This window comes from Danio aesculapii, chromosome 23 (genome assembly GCF_903798145.1).
Source record: "Danio aesculapii chromosome 23, fDanAes4.1, whole genome shotgun sequence".
In the NCBI taxonomy this organism is placed as follows: Eukaryota; Metazoa; Chordata; class Actinopteri; order Cypriniformes; family Danionidae; genus Danio; species Danio aesculapii.
This window is the reverse complement of record NC_079457.1, coordinates 49,081,791-49,099,879: the sequence shown is the minus strand read 5'-3', so window position 1 is coordinate 49,099,879 and position 18,089 is coordinate 49,081,791. Positions and strand designations below refer to the sequence as shown.

General features: G+C 40.3%; 1 protein-coding gene across 1 annotated transcript; it reads left to right on the top strand.

Annotated features, from left to right (window-relative positions):
* Positions 1-851: 851 nt before the first annotated feature.
* Positions 852-16,237, top strand: irf10 (interferon regulatory factor 10). Its single transcript, XM_056449211.1, has 9 exons — positions 852-1,161; positions 1,254-1,453; positions 5,345-5,534; positions 7,746-7,822; positions 7,894-7,927; positions 8,012-8,107; positions 9,927-10,313; positions 13,326-13,444; positions 16,040-16,237. Exons 2-9 carry the CDS (start codon positions 1,280-1,282, stop codon positions 16,136-16,138), a joined length of 1,176 nt encoding a protein of 391 aa, XP_056305186.1. The 5' UTR covers positions 852-1,161; positions 1,254-1,279; the 3' UTR covers positions 16,139-16,237.
* The last annotated feature ends 1,852 nt before the right edge of the window (positions 16,238-18,089 follow it).

Below are 18,089 nucleotides of genomic sequence, written 5' to 3'. Positions count from 1 at the left end.
GGCATGCTGTCCCGGGAGAGAGCCCTGAGCTCGTGAGATTCTCGAGCCCGGGGCTCCCCCCCATTGGAGGGCGAGAGGGTAGTCCGAGTTCAGGTAGATCTCGAGAACTCCCCTGCTTGATAATGGTAGATGTAGATTATGAATGCTATAGAGTGAATACTGGATTCAATGCTTGTCTATAATGTCAATTTAGTTTTGTCAATTTACTTGTGTTGCATGGTTTTGGTCTAAGGGAGGAAAACGGAGAGCGCGGGGAAAACACACGCAAACACGGGGAGAAAATGCAAACTCCACACAGACACGCCGACCTGGCGAGGTAAGATCTGAACCAGTGACATTCTTGCTGTGAGGCAATGATGCTAACTATTAGGCCTCCATGCTGCCCTGACGAGGAAATGGGAGGAGAAGGGGTGGAAGGGGGGATTCTTCAAGACGAAGATGGCTAACGTAAGACACTCTGGTTATTTTTAGTGGTTTAGGAATCGTCTGATTGGTGGATCATGTGTTAGCTAATGAGTACCAGCTGCTATCAATCATAATCATCATTTCATAGATACTGTAATAAAGGAGGAGTTGTCCAACACTTTTTTATGAGAACAATTGTGTACCTTTATTTCAATTGTACCATAAAAGCACTTTTCTGTACCATATAGGGTACGACGTTTACAAAGGTAAACACTGTAGAATATTTACACTTATGAATATGGAACTTAATCAACAAAGTAAATAGATTAATAACTTGAAACTTTCAGTAGTTTCAGGTTCTGTTTCCACCAGCATGAGCTGAATCATGACGTCATGATTTTGGCACTGAAGTCGCGCATGCGCAGTGAGTGGGGGAACGGGGAACTGAATCCAGCGGAATTCACCGACAGGCAAACAGAAACTACACTAGGAGAGAGGTTATTTTTGGGGGCTCAGTTTGTGCTCTGCTCGTGTATCAGTCCGTGTGTTTCTGCACACACAGCTGACACGCTGATCAGCACACGTAATACACACAGAGGTTATTACTCTATCGTGTGTGTGACGTCACCAGGTCTCTGTAAACCGAGAGCAACACGCGCTTTTGCAAGGGAAACCGAAAGCGTTTCACTTCATACTTTTACTTTCACTTTTCCTAAGCACACACTCAGCCGTCTGAATACATGCACGGGCGCCGCTGTGAGTTTGTCAAACTTTTGACTTCTTCATGACTTTAGCAGCAGCTTTATTATAGTGTAGTGTAGTGAGACCCATGGGTTCTGTTTTTGCAGAACAGCAGATCTGCTGGTCCGGAAGGATGGAGGACAGGTCCAGACACATGCGCCTCAGAGAGTGGCTGATAGCGCAGATAGACAGCGCAGACTACCCCGGGCTGAGCTGGGAGAACGCGGAGAAAAACATGTTCAGGATCCCGTGGAAACACGCCGCTAAACAGGACTACAGACAGAACCAGGACGCGGCTCTGTTTAAGGTGAACAGCCGGATAAACTGATTAACGACAACACCTGTGTGTGTGTGTGTGTGTGTGTGTGTGTGTGTGTGTGTGTGTGTGTGCGTGTGCGTGTGCGTGTGCGTGTGTGTGTGCGTGTGTGTGTGTGTGTGTGTTGAAGGTAAAATTATTTGCCCTCCTGTGAAGCTTTCAGATATTTCCCAAATGATTTCCCAAATGATGTTGAACAGATTCAGGAATTTCTCTCAGTATTTCCTCTAATATTTGTTCTTCTGGAGAAAGTCTTATTAGTTTTATTTGGGCTAGAATAAAAGCAGTTTTTAATAGTTTTAAAGCCATTTTAAGCTCAATATTATTAGCCCCCTTCAGCAATATTAGTGTTGGATTGTCTCCAGAACAAACCACTGTTATACAATGACTTGCCTAATTACCCATAGAGGTAAAGTTGGTTTTATATTGAGATATTCAGACATTCTCTTTAATAATATCATTTCAGAAATATATTATTTGCAAATTCTAAATAGGGGAATCATATTAGCAGCAAATGACTATCAAAGTACAACACAGTTCACAGTCAATTTGATTATGCTAATGTTGTTTTGAAGTCATAATTACATGCTAATTCAGACCAAATATTCAAAGTAGCATTGTAAACAATATAGAGACGACTAAATAAACAAATGTGCGAATATAAAACCAACTTTACCTCTATTAATCACCCTAACTTACCTAATTACCCTAGTTAAGCCTTTTAATGTCATGTTTAAAGCCAGGGGCATTGCTAGTGTTGAAAGGGATAAGGGGTCCCCCCCAAAAAAAACAAATCAAAGAAGTTGTAATTCCCCCCGCTGAACAAAAATAAATGGTCTACATGTGTTCTTCCAGCAATTTTAGGTATTTTCATATAATAAAGTCAATTTATAATCCGATGCTAACTGAAATGCTAGATATGTTACTGTAGGATATAGCTATACAACAATAAGATAGAGGATCACTGTGATTTAACTATTAACTTACGGAAACAGATGTGACTTACTGTATCATATCAAGATAATATGTCTAGATATCTATATCATATCTAGAAAGTTAGTACAATTCACGTTTTTCTGAATAATTTGCATGTATTTACATTGAAATGACACACAGTTTATTGATTACAGTTATTTTATTTCAGCAAAACTACACTGTGAAAACAAACATCAAGCTTCGTCAGTAGTTAGAATTATTCAGTTTGGCGAAACAGTTGTAGGGCGACGCAGTGGCGCAGTAGGTAGTGCTGTTGCCTCACAGCAAGAAGGTTGCTGGTTTGAGCCTCGGCTGAGCCTGTTGGCATTTCTGTGTGGAGTTTGCATGTTCTCCTGGTATTCGGGTGCTCCTGTTTCCCCCACAGTCCAAAGACATGCGGTACAGGTGAATTGGGTAGGCTAAATTGTCTGTAGTATGAGTGTGAATGAGTATGTATGGATGTTTCCCAGAGATGGGTTGCAGCTGGAAGGGCATCCGCTGCGTAAAACATGTGCTGGATAAGTTGGCGGTTCATTCCGCTGTGGCGAAAAGAAAATTAATGAATGAAATAGTTGTATTATTACCTCATCAGCTCCTCAAAATAATGAATGCATGAGGACAGTGCAGTGGCGCAATCTCACTACCACCTGCTGGTAGAAGCAGGTACTGCTGAACAGCTGACTATTTACATACCCAACCCGAAAGCTGCGTTAAGTGGAATGCACGTGATGTATGTGGTAATTTTAAGTACTTGGATAACACAATAAATGTTATACAACCTATTTTTTAAGTGCAACATATTCCAAAAGATCAGGGGGTTTTGACTATACATCAGGGGCTTAAGCTCCCAAAGCCTCCCCCCGCAACGCCACTGCTTTAAGCTGAATACTAGTATCTTGAAGAATATCTATTCAAATATTATGTGCTGTCATCATGGCAAAGGTAAAAGCAACACAAGCTCATTCTGAAAACGTATCCCTGTATACATTTCTGGAGATCGCGAATTATGTATCCAGAAGTACGTATGGCTGCATTTCGTCTGTTAAACAAATGCTACAGGGCGGTATGATGCCGTTTCTTTTCGCAATATTAGCTGACTGCTTACCTCCATGTGGACGGCTTTCCCGCTGCTACCAGTTTGTCCAGTGGCTCGCCTTGAGATGCAGGGAGGATTTCACTGCGATGACGTGGTTCGAGTCAAGTGAAGAACGGTTCTAGAAAGCAGGTAAGACAAAAATAGAAGCCAAAAAATAAAATAAACAAGTAAATAACAAGGTGAAAATGTGGTAAAATCGGAAAATGTGGTAAAAATCAGGTGAGGGCTTTTCTTTTTCTGGATTGCTTTTGTTGGATCGGTTGGTCAGTCGACTGCGGCCTCTGGTGGATTTATGTGAGAACAGCAGGCGCGAGAGAAATTTGAGATCTGAAAAAGCATACACAGCTGCTTCAGAGCTGCCAATTCACGAAAACAAAAACTGCAAAAAAAGCAGCTCCTGGGACAGATTTGGTGCTCTCCAGAAATGTATACAGGGGTGCGTAATCAGTATGAGCCTGGGTTGGGTAAAAGAAATCAAGTTATTAGAAATGAGTTATTAAAACTGTTATGTTTAACTCCGTTACACTGAATTTGGGAAATATTTAAAAATAAAATGTAAACTTCAGCAGGAGGGCAAATCATTTTGATTTCAACTGTATAAAGCATTCATTTATTTATGTTATGTTTTAACTGTAATTTCATTGAATTTCTCATTTAATACAGTTTACTTAAAAGTAAAAAACATATGGTAAAGCTTTAGTTTAAGTAACAATTCACACTATTTACTACTGGCTCATTACCTGTCCTTATTATTAAGATATCAACTGTTTATTATTGCTTATAAAGTACAGTCTTATTCTATATCCCGAATAGGCATGGGGCAGTATAAGATTCTAACGGTATGATAACCCTGGATAAATATACCACGGTTTCACGGTATTGTGAATACTGCTCAAACTTTTTTCTGCTTTGAACACAATGGCTGCATCCGAAACGGCATACTTTTATTTACTATGCTTATATAGTACGCAAAACAAAAAACAGTATATGAGCCGAGTAGTTCATAGTATTCGAAAAACAGTATGTGAGAAATACCCGGATAACCTACGTACTATCAGCGAGATTCTGGTAGTGTGCATCCTTTGCTATGCCGAGATACATCACAAGAGAATTCATGAATGGGAGTGATCATCACATGGTGATGACAAAATGGCATCCGTTGTACATCCGAGCTCCATTCAGACTGTATAGAATGTACTTTTCTATCGATTGAGTAGTAAATTCAAAATGAAATGCAGTACCTACTAAGTAGCAGGCGGTTTCAGACACAGCCAATATATATTATTTTGAGAAACATTTGTAATATTTTGGAGCCGTAAACATGTCAGGCTAAATCATTCAAATGAATCACTGACTTCTGCTGTTTTGATTAGTTTCAAAAACACAGATTTCTTTACAATTTAAAACGGCATCTTTGGATATCTTTTCTGCTGGACATCCTGTTGTCCTTAAAAAACCTCCCAAAAAATCGTACATATACTGTAGGAATGGTATTACAGAAAGTTTTGGCGGTTTTAAAACCTTGACTTTTCCAAACCACGGTATACCTTGAAGATGGTTATCGTCCAATGCCTAATCCCTAATCCTACCCAACACCTAAACCCAAATACTTCCTTACCAACTATTAACAAGCATATAATTAGTAGTTTATTGAGCTAAAAGTCTTATTTAAGGATTTGTTAATAGCGTGAATTATACATTAAAATAAAGTGTGACCGCCTGTTTTTTTATTAAATCTGAAAAATACACCTGGAATACAGCAATATACAGTATTTATACAGAAATTAGACTAAACATGTTGTGCGTCTCAGGCATGGGCCATGTACAAGGGTAAATTTCAGGAGGGCAGGGATAAAGCAGACCCATCCACGTGGAAAACGCGTCTGCGCTGCGCCCTCAACAAGAGCTCAGACTTCCAGGAGGTTTCAGAGCGCAGCCAGCTGGACATCTCAGAGCCCTATAAGGTGTACCGGATCCTGGAGGACATCGGACGGGGGACAGGTACCAGCACAGATCTGCAAACCATCAGAAAACAGCTCACTTCTGCATTTGCAGTACATACAAAACCCTCACAGATCTCTCCTTTACATTAATATTTCCTATATTATGCTTGGGCGTCACGCCAGCGCAGTGGGTAGCACAATCCGCCACACAGGACGAAGGTCGCTGGTTCGAGCCTCGGCTGAGTCAGTTGGCATTTCTGTGTGGAGTTTGCATGTTCTCCCCTTGTGAGTTTCCTCCGGGTGCTTCGGTTTCCCCCACAAGTCCAATGACATGTGCTATAGGGGAATTGAGTAAGCTAAATTGTCTGTAGGGTATGAGTGTGAATGAGTGAGTATGGATGTTTCCCAGTGATGGGTTGCAGCTGGAAGGGCATCCGCTGCGTAAAATATATGCTGGATAAGTTGGCGGTTTATTCCGCTGTGGCGACTCCAGATTAATAAAGGGACTAAGCTGAAAATAAAATGAATGGATGAATATATTATGCTTTACAGTCGTATATTTGGGCATATACATTAGATTAGTCAGTACCAAAGAATACAATTGCAAAAATTATACACACAAACGAATATATTAGGGGAAAAATATTCAATACATTTTTAATAAAGAGGAAAAAATCAAGAGAAGCATAACAAATACACTGCAAAAGCATGCATGTCTTACTCAGAGTTTTTGTGTTGCTTCTAGTCCAAATATCTACACAATGATAAAACAAGAAGCATTTTCTGACAAATGACAATAATGAGTCAAAATGAAGTGATTCAGTTATTATTATTAGAGAATAATCTAGTTTTTGACCTAAGTTAATTCCCCTTACCCTCTTGGCAGATTATTTTGCTTGTTTTAATGGAAAACTTGCTTTCATTTTGACTTATTTCTGAAAACAAAATAGTATTATTTGTCTAGAAAATGCTTTTGGATTTAAGAATGCTTAGATAATTGGGTTAGAAACAAGACAAAATCTCTAAGTAAGAAAAGCATTTTTTGCAATGTGTAAAATTTTGTTAAAAAATTGTAGTTTGTATTTATTATTATTTTGCAATAACTGGTTTAAATGTAAATATATTATCATTCTATTCCTAAAGATATTCAGTGACCAAACTCTTATTTCAATGAATATAAAGTGGGGAGAATAAGTATTGAACACGTCACCATTTTTCTCAGAAAATATATTTCTAAAGGTGCTGATGACTTGAAATTTTCACCAGATGTTGATAACAACCAAATAAATCCAAATATGCAAAGAAAACAAATCTAATTAGTTTACAAATGAAGTTCTGTGCAATAAAATGAAATGACACAGGGAAAAAGTGTTGAACACATGAAGAAAGGGAGGTGTAGTTCAGCAGTGAAAGCCCAGACTGCAGCTGAAATCTCTCAGTAGTTCTTCAGCAACCCTCTGCCCTTCCTCAGTGTAAATGAACATCAGCTGCTTCAGTCCAACATCTACATTAGCAGGAGGATGAAGATGAACCCAGGGTGGACATTTCAGCAGGACAATGATCCAAAACACAGCAGAGGAGACTCTCAGATGCTTTCAGAGAAAGAAAATCAAGCTGCAGAACGGCCTAGCCAATCACCTGAGCCAAATCCAATAGAGAATACAGAATAAAGCTCAGATTTGATAGACGAGACCCACAGAAGGATCAAGATTTTGACACTCTGTTGAAGTGTGTGAGAAACTCACACCTGAGCAATGCATGAGGCTTCAGTCTCCATATGAGAGGCGTCTTTAATCTGCAGCACTCAAAAAAGCCTTTATATAGAGTATTAAACACGCTTCAGTAGTTCAGCTCTTTCTCCTTCTGTCATTTTATTATTACACAGAACTCACTTCTCAGATTTATACGTTTTGTTTTATTCTTATGTTTGTATTGTTTGGGTTTTTACTAAAATCTGCTTCAATTTCATGTCAACAGCTCCTTTAGCAATAATATTCCCATGAAAAAAATATGACAACGTGTTCAATACTTACTTTCCCTGCTGTATATCTGTATAGATATGTGTAGACAGTATGTTTAAATGAATAGATATGTATAGACAGTATGTATATATGTATAGATATGTGTAGACAGTATGTTTAAATGAATAGATATGTATAGACAGTATGTATATATGTATAGATATGTGTAGACAGTATGTTTAAATGTATAGATATGTATAGTATATATGCAGATGTGCAGTCACTAAGCTCCACCTCCTGTCTGTCAGACGCTGCTGTAAATCCAGTAATATCACAGGACAGCGACTGCAGTAAAGCTCTCAGAGAGACACACCTGTCCATGCAGGTAAAGATGGAGAAATCTGCTCTACAGAATACTGCTTGAAAACGAAAATAATAGTGTGTTTTCACATCTAGGAGGACGAGTCCGACAGCGTTGCTGAATGGACTGGTTAGTGTTTTACTTTCAGAAAACAATCAGTTCAGGCAAACGGTTTCACTTTCACTTACACTGCAAATATGTGTGTGTTCGCAGTGAATGGGACAGCGTCTGTGTGTCCTGGTACAGGAGCCAAACCCTGCGCTAATCTCCAACCTGCAGCTTTATATCCGCCACAGGTCCACATAACAGGTGAGGGAGCAGTTTGCATACTCAATTTTCATCGATTTTTCATGAATGTATTAAATATTAAGTCATTATGATTGAAGCACTCACTGGGAGAGGGGAAACAAAGACTGAAATGGTGCGAGTCGAAGACGGGACGTCCTATTGCACACGTGTCCACGTGAAGTTAATTAACATTTTATGCATGATTTTATATGCATCAAAGCAAATGGGTGGAAATCATTACTGTTGGCGACACGGTGGCTCAGTGGTTAGCACTGTGGCCTCACAGCAAGTGAACTGGTTTGAGTCCCGGTTGGATCAGTTGGTGTTTCTGTGTGGAGTTTGCATGTTCTCCCCGTGTTGGTGTGGGTTTCCTCCGGGTGCTCCGGTTTCCCCCACAGTCCAAACACATGCGCTATAGGAGGATTGATGAACTAAATTGGCCGTAGTGTATGAGTGTGTATGAATGTTGGCGGTTCATTCTTCTGTGGCGACCACTGATGAATAAGGGGACTAAGCCAGGGATGGGCAAACTCGATCCTGAAGGGCCGGTGTCCCTGCATAGTTTTGCTCCAACCCTAATCAAACACACCTGCTTGTAGCTTTCTAGTGACCTTGAAGACACTAATTAGGGTGTTCAGGTGTGTTTGATTAGGATACCGGCCCTCGAGGATCGAGTTTGCCCATCCCTGGACTAAGCTGAAGGAAAATGAATGAATGAATGAACATTACTGTTTTTGATGAAATAAAATGTGAAGATATGGGTGAAAGAATGTTCATCATCCTTCTCTCAGCGCTACATATTTATGTAAAATCGAACAAAATACATATTCTGACCTGTACTGATTAAAATATAAAGGAAAATTGAATGCAGGATTAATTTCCTATAAGGGTTAGTGCAGTGTTTCCCAACCCTGTTCCTGAAGGCACACCAACTGTACACATTTTTAATCTCTCCCTAATCAAACACACCTGAATCCCCTCATTAGAACATAAGAAGAGACTCCAAAACCTGAAGTTAATTAGTCAGGTAAGGGAGACACCCAAAATATGTACTGTTGGTGTGCCTCCAGGAAAAGGGTTGGGAAACACTGGGTTAGTGACCAAGTGTTATATTTAAAATGCTTTAAAAATCTTTCTTGCTCACAATTGGGTGTTGATGTTTAAAATATATTCAAAATGACAATAAATGAGATTTTTTAGGGCCAAACTGTGCTTGTTGACTGGGCGATTCTTGTTAAACTAGATTTATTAATATCTAAAGTGTTGCTGCACTCAATGATATTTTAGTGGCTGTCTAAAATGTGACATATTTTTGCTCAGAATAACATAAATATTAAAATAAATAAATAAATTAATTAAATAAATAAATAAATGAATTAATAAATAAATAAATAAATAAATAAATAAATAAATAAATAAATAAATAAATAAATAAATAAATAAATTAATTAATTAATAAATTAATAAATAAATTAATAAATCAATCAATCAATCAATCAATAAATAAATGAACGAAATTAAGAAGCAGGACAGTAACTCGTCATTGAAAAAGGGGTTTGACGGTATCAAAATTTGGATACCGGCCAAGCCTAGCATTAGTAAGTGTTGAACTGTGATTAATAAACACTTTACATAATTGTTAATACTTGGATAATGTTAGTAAATACATTGACTAATGGACCATTACTCTAAAACGTTACGCTAAAATAAATAGACCGTGTCAATAAATGACCAGGACGCATTGTAATGTACAGGGAAAAAGCTGCATTACATGTTTAAAGTGTTGATATTTGAGAGCACTGAAATGTGTGTGGTATCTGTGCATGTGTGTGTGTTGTAGACTGTCGTCTGGAGCTGCGCGTGTTCTACTATGGGCGTGTGGTGGAGAGTGTGCTCAGCTGTTCTCCAGACGGGTGCTTCCTCCTGCAGGGCTGTGCTCCGGTGGGCAGTGAGCGCATCTACGGCCCCTGCGCAGCCACACAGCTTTTCTTCCCCCCGCCGGACGTCGCTGCGCTGCCCGCCGGGATCTGCGAGGCCATGACACGCCTCCTGCCGCACCTGGAGAAAGGTGTGCTGCTGTGGGTCGCCCCCGATGGCCTGTTCATCAAGCGCTTCTGCCAGGGCCGCGTGTACTGGGACGGCCCGCTGGCGGAGCACAGACAGAAACCCAACAAGCTGGAGCGAGAGAGAACCTGCAAACTGCTGGACATGAAGATCTTCAGCCAGGGTAAGAGGAGGAACTCAATCTGTAGATGGAGAAACTCACCTAAAGCATTTGATCTGCTCTATTTTAGAGGTTTAGTGAAGACGGACGGTGTATACAGAGTTAGACAACTATAGACAAGAGAAAATGAATGTAAAAGCGTGAGGTGTGTGATTTACATGTAGATACCTGTAATTGTAGTAAGTGATCCTGTTAGATGACGTGGTGCTGCTTCATTAATGTACTGTAGCTGTGGTCGAGCTGCCGGCTACTGGCTGGAAAAATGCAATCCCAAAACAGAAAAAGTTGGGGCAGTATGGAAAACGGAAATAAAAAATAAGAAAGTATTGATTTCCACATTGACTTTGACTTGTATTTCATTGCAGACAACATGAACACAAAATATTTGATGTGTTGTCTGGTGAACTTCATTTCATTTGTAAATATACATCCTTTCCTGTCATTCAGACCTGCAACACATTGCAAAAAAAGGTGGGTACAGGAGCAGTTTAGGGCTGGTAATCAGGTAAACTGCTGAAATAATGATGTGATGTGACATAGGGGATTGGTACAAAAGCAGCATCAAGAAAGGTCTAGTCCTTTAGGAGCAAAGATGGGCCGAGGATCGCCAGCTTGCCAACAAATACATGAGGAAATTATTGAAATGTTTCAAAACAATAGCTGTTTCTCAATATGCGTTCTTGCGTCCTCGTGTAACATCATCATCAACCGCCAAAGTTCCAAAACTCGAGACCACAAGAACGGAGGACACGTGAAAACTCCCGAATGTGTTCTTGATATCGAGGACACACCGATGCCGACTTGAGCAGCGAACTCGCTCTAGAAGTCCCAGAAGTCATTGTGACTGAATTAAGCATGTGGGAAGCGCAGCATTTATATAGATTTATTATTAAAGTTCAGAGATACGTTGGCGCTAGTGGTGTAGTGGTGTAGTGGTTAGTGCGTCAACACATGCACTCCAGTGCTCACGGTGACCAGAGTTCGATTCCCGCCTTGTGGTCCTTTGCCGATCCTTCCTTTCTCTCTGCTCCCCACACTTTCCTGTAAATACTCTACTGTCCTATCAGTTAAAGGTGAAAACCCTGAAAAAAGGTATATATATATATATAAAGTTCAGCAAAATAACTTATTTATCTTAGGAGTTTCCCTAAATGAGACGGTGAAAGTAAACATCACCATTAAATCTTAATAAAGACATAAACACATTAAGGTTTATTTGCTGTAATTCACATTGAGATCTGTTTTATTTTCATTGTGCAAAGAATATTTGTAAGGTTTTTGTGCGTGTTATATATATTTAAAAGGGAAAAAGCAGTAGATCATTGTATGAATGCTGTGATATTTTAATAACTTTCTGTAAAAACCGCGTGAACTATCAGGAAGAACGCAGCATCTCATTCCTCACAGGACGCGTTTTCTGTTCTTGCTGTCTCCCGAGTTCGTTCTTCCGAGGTGATGTGGCAAGACCGCTCTCCACAAGAACGCAAGTCCGTTCTCTGCATTCCGGGAATTGAGAAACAGCCTATGTTCCTCAAAGAAAGACAGGAAGACATATTTGACTATCAACAGTGCATAATATAATTAAAAGATTAAAGGAATCTGGAGGAGTTTCAGTATGTAAAGGACAAGAGCGCAAGCCTAAGCTGAACAACCGTGCTCTCCGATCCCTCAGGGGGCGCTGCATCAAGAATCCTCATTCATCTATAAGCCATATCAGCACATGGGCTCAGGACTACTGCAGCAAACCTCTATCAAGTACCACAATACAGAGTTACATCCACAAATGCCAGTGAAAACTGTACTGTGCCAAAAGGAAGCCCTATGTTAACAGTGTCCAGAAGCGCCATCGACTTCTCTGGGCATGAAGGCATCTGGGATGGACCATCACACAGTGGAAACGTGTACTGTGGTCAGATGAAACAGTATTTCATGTATTTTTGGGAGAATGGACGCCGTGTGCTCCGGACCCAAAAAGAAGAGGATCGTCCAGACTGTTCCCAGAAACAAGTCCAAAAGCCAGGGTCTGTCATGGTACGGGGTTGTGTCAGTGCCCTTGGTAAATGTAATTTGCACTTCTGTGATGCTGATTTAATTAATGCTGAACAGTACATTGCATGCATATTTCAGCAAGACAATGCAAAACCCCATTCTGCACACATTACAGAGTCCTGCTGCAGAGGATACAGGTACTTGACTGGCCTGCCTGCAGTCCCGACCTGTCTCCAATAGAGAATGTGTCGCACATTTTAAAGTGCAAAATGCGACAACGAAGACCCCGTACTGTTGCCCACATTAAGACTTGTTTGCAGGAAGAATGGGGCAAAATTACGGGAACACTTTATTTTGATGGTCCGTTTTAGTAGTAGTATTAGTAGACTGTCTGCTCAATATCTGTTGATACAGCTCCTTTTAACCCTAACCCTTTGCAAGTACATGTCGACTTACACTAACCCCAACCTAACTGTCTACTTATAATCTGATGTGAATGACTTGGCATTTAGATGCAGTGTAAACTCAACAAACGGATCATCAAAATAAAGTCTGACCAAAATGACACCTGAAACTCTTCATCACTTGGTGTCTTCAGTCCCTAAACGTCTTATAAGTGTTGAGGAAAGGAATGGCAACATTACACAGTGTAAACGCTTTACTGCTCAACTTTTTTGAAATGTGTTGCAAGAACCAAAACTGGAATATGTGATTATTTAAAAACAAAAACAAACAATATAAGTCACGGGGAACACATTACATCATGTTTGTTATATTGTCTGCAGTAAAATACAAGTCAAAGTACATTTACAAATCACTTCTTTCTTCTTGTATTTGTGTTTTTCATACTGTCCCGCTTTTTCTGATTTGGGGTCTACTGGGGACGCTAGTTTGCTAATGTTAGGCTACTGAAAAATGAAGCTAAGCTAGTAGCTGACCTACTGTTAGCTATTTTTGACGGTGTCTCAGCAGTGTCACTGTGACGTTCAGCATGTACTCACGCTGGTCCTCCTGTGTTTTTGGTAGAGTTACTAAACTACCGGCAGGGCATCGGGCCCGAGCCGCAGTACACTGTGGAGCTGTGTTTCGGAGAGGAGTTTCCAGACCCCACGCAGCCCAAAAACAAGAAGCTCATCAGGGCACAAGTGAGTTCTGCACGAAACTGTTCACCACAAACTCCATCTAAAGGCCTGTTCACACCAAGCACAGATGAATAATGATCTGTTTATGTTCAGGTTCTGCTTTTAATTGTGCATTATCTCTTGTCACCAGCAGGTGTCAGTCTCAGTGTGCTGCTGTCATTGATCTGCTGACTGTATTCAATCTAATCAAACACTCAGTTCAGCAATAATAGTCAGTTCTCCAGCATTTTCACACAAACTAGCACTGGATTCCTGCGCTATGTTTATTTTCAGACTTCAATTGTCCAGCATGACTTTCATAACTTCATTAACTATCATGATTTCCCATGGTTCAACCGATTGTGTCCACGATAGTCACTATCTTTAAATAATCTTGTCAGCGAGGGCTGAACATCACCAGTGTGCTTCTCCAGAGTGTTGTCTGTAGCTTTAATTTCTTCTGGATTCTGATTGGCTGCCAGTTGTATCGTTCATCAGGAAAAATCCTCCTGAAAGTGACGATATTGTTCCTCTGTATCGCCGTATTTGTGCTGCGAACTCTTTAACACTGTCACCGGTTTTACATCTTCATCGTTATCATTGTAGTTATTGTGCTTGGTGTGAACAGGCCTTAAGAAACAGGTCTTCTTGCTGATTCTTATAATGCAGGTCAATACTGACCATCACTATGAGGATGAAAGAGGAACATAAAATCTACATCTGTGGCTCCTGACAAAACTCAGCAGTCTTATTAAGCCAAACGACCAGTCTGTGCCTGAAGCAGAGCAATATTATAATTATTCTTTTATCCTGTCATCCACAGCCAGGCAAACAGCCCAGAGTGACGTGCACTTTACAAACATTATTTTTAGACTGCTTTTTATTTTAAGAGAACTGGACAAGCAAGGTCATGAACTCAAACTGAAGTGAAAGTTAATCCTTCAAAACAGACGTTCTTACAGCCATAAGCAAACGGCTGATCCATTTGGCTCAGCTAATTGAGTTACTATTGCTAGTGCTTCATATACTAACGGGCTTCATATAATCAGTTATTTTTACTGTCCAAAAGGAGACGTTCATGCTAAATAATGTTTCTCCATTTGCCCAGGGCTATGGATTAACAGGTAAAAATGCTGTAGATGAGATAAAGTTGATTAAATAAGGGTTTAATTCATTAAACTACAGCAAGTAAGATTTTGGTTGTTTCTAACATTTAAAAACAATGATCTTGACAGAATTATTTTTGCCAAATGCCATCTCATATCCTGATAACAATACACTCACTGGCCACTTTATTAGGTACACCTTACTATAACCAGGTTGGACCCCCCTTTGCTTTCAGAACTGCCTCAATCCTTCGTGGCGTAGATTCAACAAGCTACTGGAAATATTACTGGAGATTTTGCTCCATATTGACATGATAGCATCACACAGTTGCTGCAATATCCATGATGCGAATCTCCCATTCCACCACATCCCAAAGGTGCTCTATTGGATTGAGCTCTGGTCACTGTGGAGGCCATTTGAGTACACTGAACTCATTGTCGTGTTCAAGAAACCAGTCTGAGATGATTGGTGCTTTATGACATGGTGCGTTATCCTGCTGGAAGTAGCCATCAGAAGATGGAGACACTGTGCTCATAAAGGGATGGACATGGTCAGCAACAATACTCAGGTAGGCTGTGGTGTTGACACCATGCTCAATTGGTACTATTGGACCAAAAGTGTGCCAAGAAAATCTCCCCCACACCATTACACCACCAGCAGCAGCCTGAACCGCTGATACAAGACAGGATGGATCCATGCTTTCATGTTGTTGATGTCAAATTGTGAGCCGAGCATCCGAATGTGTCAGCAGAAATGGAGACTCATCAGACCAGGCAACGTTTCTCCAATCTTCTATTGGAGACCTCGGTTGTAACGAGTGCTTATTTGAGTTACTGTTGCCTTTCTATCAGCTGGAACCAGTCTGGCCATTCTCCTCTGACCTCTGGCATCAACAAGGCATTTGCGCCCACAGAACTGCCGCTCACTGGATATTTCCTCTTTGTTGGACCATTCTCTGTAAACCCTAGAGATGGTTGTGCGTGAAAATCCCAGTAGATCAGCAGTTTCTGAAATACTCAGAGCAGCCCGTCTGGCAGCAACAACCATGCCACGTTCAAAGTCTCTTAAATCCCCTTTCTTCCCCATTCTGATGCTCGCTTTGACCTGCAGCAGATCGTCTTGACCATGTCTACATGCCTAAATGCAGTGAGTTGCTGCCATGTGATTGGATGATTAGAAATGTGCTTTAACAAGCAGTTGGACAGGTGTACCTAATAAAGTGGCCGGTGAGTGTATATATCATGATATAGTACCATTTCTGTAAATTCATTTAATAGCTTATATATATATTGACCATGTAAAGGACTACTTCTTTTTAAGATTTTAAAGTATGTACTTGAAAATCTCCTCATTGATATGTGATCTCACTGTATTCAGAACTTAAGGGTTTTGTGCGTGTGTGTGCGTGTGTGTGTGTGTGTAAAAGCAGCAGTTCTAAGACTAACAGTAGAGGGCAGCATTGTAGCATCATAATACAGTGTATATAACAGTCCTCTCGCTGTTTGTGTGTAGGTGATTCCTCTGTTTGCTGTGGCGGCTCTGCGCAAGCTTAAAGCTGATAATAATGTGGAGATGAAGCCCCCACAACCCCTCGCACAGGAAAACCAGTGAACACACCAGCTTCAACAGAGCTGCGTCCATTCATATTATATATATAATAAAAGTAATAATATTAATTATAATAATACTGACAGTGCAGTACTGCAATCTATAGATATTCACATTACTTTGTTTTCATTGGCTGGTTTTGCAACTTCTAAGTCTTTATTCCTACTATTAATCACAATTTTGATAAAATTATTTTCTTAATCTGTTTATAAAATTATTTTTTCAAAATTGAAATAAAGAGTTTGTTTAGTGTGCTGTGTTATTTGGTTATTACAGAAGGTGTTAGGAATAAGCTTGTACTGAGGAGACACATTTTATATGGGTTGTGTTTGATGCAGAACATAGATATATACACTAGATATCACATACGGACTCTGAGCATGCGTCAATACTGCCGCCACATTTGTACAGGGCTCCCAGGACAAGTCATTCAACCGCACTTAGTCAAGACTACAGCCGATGTGAAGATGCTGGACTTTAGCGCTGTGTAGTAACGAGCAAACAAAGAAAACAAAGCATAAAGGCAGAACATTTCATAGGCAAGATTTTGTTTTGTACGCTTTTGTATGTGCTCAACAGGTAACGTTATTGATGACAATACAGACACCTACTGAATTCACCATAAGGCAAAGGAGCACCAACTCACACTAAATACTCAGCTTATGCTAGCTTTGTTGAATAAAATAAGCAAACAATGTAAATGAAATATGACAACAAGACACTGCACTGCCAGAAACTTGCATTATTGTCAGCTAAAAGTGAACGAGTCTTCATAACGGAGATTCATTCACAAACGAATCGCTCCCTCAGTTAAATTGAGGAGAGAGAGGGGTGTGTGTTTCAGGACATGGATTAGATCAATTTTAACAAGGAGGGAGATACTACATTTAATGCACACAAACACACGCTCTTTGTCTGCACTGCCCGTGCGGTCACTCATCCATCGATGTAGAAAAGTGATGTAAAATTATAATTTTCATTATTTAAAAAACAATATTAGCATACTGACCAGCGGGGGAAACTCCCAATCATAGATATATGTATATATGTGTATATCGCTGGCTCTGGATGGCCACAGACCTCCACTGCACATTGGTCCCGCATTCATTTTCAAAGGAGCGCTACCCTGTAGTAAAATGGCGGCTCTATTGACGCATTCCTTCCAATAGACAACAACAGCGTAGGAGACATCTAATGTAAATATCTGTGCTTTGACTCAGTCTACATTGTTAAAGCGCACTAGAAATAAACATGAATTAAACTTACTGTAGAAAACGACAAAGCATACAAACCAAAGCTGAGAATTGCATCCTATGTCCCTGCTGAAAAATACAGCTTAAACCAGCCTAGGCTGATTGGCTGGTTTTAGAGGGGTTTTGGCAATTTCCAGGCTGATTTCCAGCCATTTCCAGCCTGGTTTTAGCTATTCAGGCTGGAAAATGACCAGCTAAATCCAGCTAAAACCAGCCTGACCAGCCTGGTTTAAGCTGGACATAGCTGGTTTTGGCTGGGCTCCCAGCCTGGCTCGGCTGGTCAAGCTGGTTTTAGCTGGTCATCACCCAGCCTGACCAGCTAGGACCAGGCTGGAAATGGCTGGAAACCAGCCTGGAAATGGCCAAAACCCTTCTAAAACCAGGCTGGTTGACCAGCTAAAACCAGCCAACCAGCCTAGGCTGGTTTAAGCTGGTTTTTACAGTAGGGACGTCACCTTTAAAGCAAGCTTGTGTGTGTGTGTGTGTGTTAGATTTCATGTTGTAATCTTTTTTTTAATAAGCTTGACATGCTGTCAAATTCATAATAATATCTATCTGAAGCATATATTATATTTAGACTTGGAAAGAAAGGTAATCCATCACTGATACGGTTCTGATGTGCCATTTCCTGAAGGGGGAGAAAACGAAATGAGATTGATTAAATATAAATCTAGAAAGCTGTTCTTTTATTTCTAGCCAAC